The 6,000-nt window shown below is 39.8% G+C and overlaps 1 protein-coding gene across 7 annotated transcripts in view; it reads right to left on the bottom strand.

Annotated features, from left to right (window-relative positions):
* Positions 1-235: 235 nt before the first annotated feature.
* Positions 236-6,000, bottom strand: part of LOC118893338 (protocadherin alpha-C2) — a 159,698-nt gene continuing 153,933 nt past the window's right edge. For 6 of the 7 annotated variants that reach the window (XM_036848777.1, XM_036848774.1, XM_036848776.1 and 3 more), the window contains exon 4: positions 1,515-2,148. In XM_036848777.1, coding sequence (XP_036704672.1) covers positions 1,838-2,148 — 311 coding nt within the window. In that variant the 3' untranslated portion in view covers positions 1,515-1,837. Of the gene's footprint in view, positions 2,149-6,000 lie in introns of all 7 variants that reach the window. The other variant, XM_036848775.1, reaches the window with a different exon arrangement.

Genomic DNA, 6,000 nt, shown 5'->3' with positions numbered 1-6,000 from the left:
TTATTCTCTATGAGCTGATATTCCAGATATTGTTAGAATTTCAAAGTATTCTGTGACTTCAAAGAGGTCAGATTGGTAAATTTTGTGCTTGCACACCCTCAGGAAATATCTTCAGTATGCATTCCAGAACTGTTACTAGAGAAAAACAGCTTTATCCATTCCCTTGCCAGCAAGAGTCTTAGCAAGAGACAGCTCTTGGCTGACCATAAATAAAATTCCTTGAATCACCAGTATCTTGATTTAAGAAAGAAATTTTACTGTGTCTTTCATACACAAAAGTTGATTAACAATGGTTAAAAAAACTCTACTGCACTTTTTCACAGGTGTACAAAAGGAAATATAATGGAATTACATTCAACAATAAAGCTTAAAGTTCACTCTAGGTAATAGTTGCAGTAACATTCACATACACAAGCACAGAGTAAATATATATCAGGAGTCTTATAATAGCATACAGCATACATATGGGAGATTGAGCTCAGGTAACATCATAGGTGTTAGCAAGATTAGCAATTCAGAGTGTTATAGAAAAGGAAAACTAAACCAAAGAGAAGGTGTTGGCGATCACACCAAGACAAATCACAGAATTAGAGGATTGGAAAGTCTGCTCACTGTATGTATGAGAAAACAACATTTTTCTTCAATTTCTGGGTCTTGATATAGTTGGTTAGAGAAGGTTGTGTATTCAAAGTGCACATAATTGTTTCTTAGAAAACAGAGAGAGAAAGATCCATTTATTTAGTAATTAATACATGCAAGAGGCAGCCCCAGAGTGACCTGAAAGAGTAAAGCTGTGATTGGCAGCTGGCTGGTATAATACAGATGTTTCAGGCAATTCTCTTAAAGCACTTCTGTAGCAGCAATGATCATTTAAATGGCTGTAGACTGAATTCTCTTTCGAGGATAGTTTAGGGGAATTGAATTCATCATATTTCTCTTTAAAGATTTATAGTTATAGATTTTCTCTTTTTTAAATAAATCTATCAACAAACAGCATAAAGTGAGGTGCTGGGGTTTTCTTTTGCTTTTGCATATGTGTTGTCGGAAAAGAATCTGACCTTTTCATAACATTGTGTGCAAAAGAATTTTTAATAAAGTGAGCACAAGGACATATACAGGAAACACATCAGATCTGCTTCTGTTGCCCTGGTTGGCCCCCTGTTAAACACTGAACTATTGGCTTGTAGGTAAAATGCAGGTTTTAGGTATAATGACACCACAGCCAAGAGACTTAGGGATTCCTAAAGCCTTGTCAATGGGGGGAGTTTTGTCTGCTAGAGGGTGGCCACCGCCTCTTCAGCTGTAAGATTTAGAAAGTCTGGTACCTTTTCGTTTCACATTTCCCACTGTTGATTTGCCTTTGTTTCCCAGCCCTCCTAGTCTAATCTGGCCCATCCCAGCCAACATATTCCCCGGTGGCCACACATACCCAGCGGCCACAGACACTCAAGCTGCTCAATCTCAAAACCTTTCAGCCTGCCCTGAAAGTGTCATCAAGACAGGATCCCCGGAGCACAGGGCAGAGAGTCCAACCTCTCACTGGCGGGGCTGGGAAGCCTCTCCTTTGTGGCGGAGGAGAAAGGAGACTTGGGTCTGCTTTTTAGGTTCTGAAAACAAGCCAGAGTGGAGAGAGAGAGTTAACACCAGACTTAGTAAAGCTTTTAAGACAAAACTTGTTAAATGTGATCTAGACAGACATAGGGAACTTTCTGCAGATTTCTGAGGTCTATAAGAGAGGGCTCATGTGGATAGGAAAAAGGAGTAGGGAGTTGCTACATGGGAGAGATTTGCCATTATTACAAAAACTGGCTAAGTGGCTTGTTTCCATTAGATGACCTCACTGGTCACTGTTGTCAGTCGTGCTGTTCCCTTTCTCTTTTTTCTCCTGGATCTTGTTACCCTTCTTCTTTTTCTTCTTTTTCTTGGTCTCCTCCTTTTTGCCGAAGGTTATGAAGTCACTTTTGTCAATTTGGCTGTTAGTAGGCTCCTGCCGGATGGAGATGATTGCAGGAGATCCTGGGATAATGAATTTGTCTGGCAACTCACCGGGACCAGATTGTTTGGGGTTGCCTGGTCCGTATTTAAAGGTCCAGCTGTTGCTGTTGACACCAGCACCGACTGGAGGGGACACCTCTCCTGCCTCTGGTTCTGCAAGACAAACCATCGCAAGTCAGTCACAGAGTCAACATATGCTTTCCATATGCCACACCAGGAGCCTGAACACAGGAGAGGCTGCACAGATGGTCATGGCCCCCATGAAATCGTGAGTTATTTCTTCAAGCCTAGGGCAAGGCCAATGTTTGGAAACAAGCAGGAAGGCAGATTTTTTTCACCAGAGGGTCCAGAAATCTAGGTTTCTAGTAACATATTTTTGGTTCTTTGTGAAGAATTTTCTAAAGAATATCTGGTTGTGTGAGAGAGTGGCATGGACATATATACACTACCAAATGTAAAATAGATAGCTAGTGGGAAGCAGCCACATAGCACAGGGAGATCAGCTCGGTGCTTTGTGACCACCTAGAGGGGTGGGATGGGGGGGTGGGAGGGAGGGAGATGCAAGAGGGAAGAGATATGGGAACATATGTATATGTATAACTGATTCACTTTGTTATAAAGCAGAAACTAACACACCATTGTAAAGCAATTATACTACAATAAAGATGTTAAAAAAAAAAAAAAAAGAATATCTGGTTGTGATTACCCTGCCTGGGAGTGGGGCAGGAAATGTACTTGATTAAAGCAGAATATGCAATAAAATACCTAGGAATAAATTTAACCAAGAAGACGAAAGACCTGTACACTGGAAACTTTACGACACTTATGAAAGAAATTGAAGGAGATAGAAACAAATGGAAAGATATTCCATGCTCATGGATTGGAAGAATTAATATTGTTAAAATGCCCATACTACCCAAAGCAATCTATAGATCCAATGCAATCCTTATCAAAATTCCAATGGCATTTTCCACAGAAATAGAACAAACAATCCTAAAATTTGTATGGAACCACAAAAGAACCCAGTAGCCAATGCATTTTTTAATTTTATTTTTTAGATTTATTTATTTATTTATGCATGCATGCGGTGTGGCATGCAGGATCTTAATTCCCCTACCAGGGATCAAACCTGTGCCCTCTGCAGTGGAAGCATGGAGTCTTAACCATTGGACCACCAGAGAAGCCCCAGCCAAAGAATTCTTGAGAAAGAAGAACAAAGCTGGAGGCACCAAGCTTCTAAACTATATTACAAAGCTATAGTAATCAAAAGAGTATGGCATAAAAAGACACACAAATCATGGAAGAGAATACAGAGCCCAAAAATAAACTCATGCAAAAATGGTCAGTTAATTTATGGCAAACAAGCCAAGAATATACAATGGGAAAAGGACAGTGTCTTCAATAAATGATGTTGGAAGAAATGGACAGCCACATATAAAAGAATGAAACTGGGCCTCTATCTTACACCATACACAAAAATTAACTCAAAATGGATTACAAACTTGAACATAAGACCTGAAACCATGGAACTCCTAGAAGAGATCATAAGCAGTAAGCTCTTTTTTTTTTTTTTTTTAATTAATTAATTTATTTATTTATTTTTGGCTGTGTTAGGTCTTCGTTTCTGTGCGAGGGCTTTCTCTAGTTGTGGCGAGCGGGGACCACTCTTCATCGCAGTGCGCAGGCCTTTCACTGTCGTGGCCTCTCTCGTTGCGGAGCACAGGCTCCAGACGCGCAGGCTCAGTAGTTGTGGCTCACGGGCCTAGTTGCTCCGCGGCATGTGGGATCTTCCCATACCAGGGCTCGAACCCGTGTCCCCTGCATTGGCAGGCAGATTCTCAACCACTGCGCCACCAGGGAAGCCCAGCAGTAAGCTCTTTACTATCAGTCTTAGCAATGATTTTTTTGAATCTGATAACAAAAGCAACAAAAGCAAAAATAAACATATGATACTACATCAAACTAAAAAGCTTCTGCACAAAGAAGGAAACCAACGAAATGAAAAGGCGACCTACAGAATGGGAGAAAATATTTGCAAATCCTATATCTGATAAGGGGTTAGTATCCAAAATATATAAAGAAGTCATAGAATTCAATATTAAAAAAACTCCAAACAATCTGATTGAAAAATGGAAAGAAAATCTGAATAGACATTTTTCCAAAGAAGACATACAGATGGCCAACAGGTACGTGAAGAGGTGCTCAATGTCACTAATCATCAGAGAAATACAAATCAAAACCACAATGAGCTATCACCTCACACCTGTTAGAATGGCTGTTATCAAAAAAACTAGAAATTGCAAGTGCTGGTGAGGGTATGGAGAAAAGGGATCCCTTGTCTACTGTTGGTGGGAATGTAAATTGGTGTAGCCACTATGGAAAAGAGTATGGAGGTTCCTCAAAAAATTAAAAATAGAGCTAGCATATGATCCAGCAATTCCACTTCTGGGTATGTATCTAAAGAAAGCAAAAACACTATCTTGAAAAGATATATGTACCCCCATGTTCACTGCAGCATTATTTACAATAGCCAAGATATGGAAGCAATTTAAGTGTCCATTGATGGATGAATGGTTAAAGAAAATGTGATACACATACACACACACACAGCTGAATTTTATATATATATAAAATTCAGGGGGCTTCCCTGGTGGCGCAGTGGTTGAGAATCTGCCCGCCAATGCAGGGGACATGGGTTCGAGCCCTGGTCTGGGAAGATCCCACGTGCCGCGGAGCAACTAGGCCCGTGAGCCACAGCTACTGAGCCTGCGCCTCTGGAGCTTGTGCTCCGCAACAAGAGAGGCCGGGACAGTGAGAGGCCCACACACCGTGATGAAGAGTGGCCCCCACTCGCCGCAACTAGAGAAAGCCCTCGCACAGAAGACCCAACACAGCCAAAAATAAATAAATAAATAAATAAATAAATATTAAAAAAAAAAAAATTCAGCCATAAAAAAGAATGACATCTTGCCATTTGTGACAACATGAATGGACCTCGAGGGCATTATGCTAAGTGAAATGTCAATATTTAAATATTTGACAAAATAACACCGAGAAAGACAAATACCATATGATCTCACTTGTATGTGGAATCTAAAAAAACAAACAAAAAAACAAGCTTATAGGTACAGAGAACAGATTGGTGGTTGCTAGATGGTGGTGGTGGTAGTGAAGGGTGCCAAAAGGTCCAGACTTACAGTTATAAAATAAATAAGTCATGGGATGTAATGTACAGTATGGTAACTACAGTTAATAATACTGTATTGCATACTTGAAAGCTGGTAGGAGAATAGATCTTAAAAGTTCTCATCATAATAAAAAAGTTTTTTTGTAACTATATATAGTGACAGATGTTAACTAGTCTTATTGTGATCATTTTACTATGTATACAAATAGTAAATCATGTTGTACACCTGGAACTAATATAATATTATGTGTCAATTATATCTCAATTAAAAATAAAAGATAAGATATATATAGGTACATGTAAAGTATTATAGGACCGAGAGGCAAAAATTATTACACTTGAGAAAGTCAATTGAGATTCCAGAAGAGAGGTGAAATTTGCTCTGAGACTTGAGAAAATGATTATGCATCCACAGGGGCTTCCAGTGCAAGACTTTCCCAAGAGTCTGGTTGGAAGACACACCATAAAGTATACCAATGACTTCTAGAAGAGTAGAGGTCAGAGCTAGAGAAGAAGAGTAATGGTCTCTCTGAGCGAAGTGATCCCAGTGGCCATGACGTTGAAACCTTTTGGCATCACAGCAGTGTTCATGTATCTGACACTGCTTCTTTGGTGGAGCCATGAAAAGTTCTGCCAGATAAACAGTTTACGTTTGATTGTAGTTTGGGATTCTCTACATCTGCTACTTCCATCTCCTTACCTTCCACCACTTCTCAATCTCCTCTAATTTGGCATCCTTGAGCACTACTTTTCTAACATTGCTCATGGCAAGCTCACTGATTATATTACTTCCAAAGCCAGTGGTCACATTTTAGTCT

The sequence above is a fragment of the Balaenoptera musculus genome, chromosome 3 (genome assembly GCF_009873245.2).
Source record: "Balaenoptera musculus isolate JJ_BM4_2016_0621 chromosome 3, mBalMus1.pri.v3, whole genome shotgun sequence".
Taxonomy (NCBI): Eukaryota; Metazoa; Chordata; class Mammalia; order Artiodactyla; family Balaenopteridae; genus Balaenoptera; species Balaenoptera musculus.
Note: the sequence above shows the minus strand (reverse complement) of the source record. Positions and strands in the feature narration are given on the sequence as shown.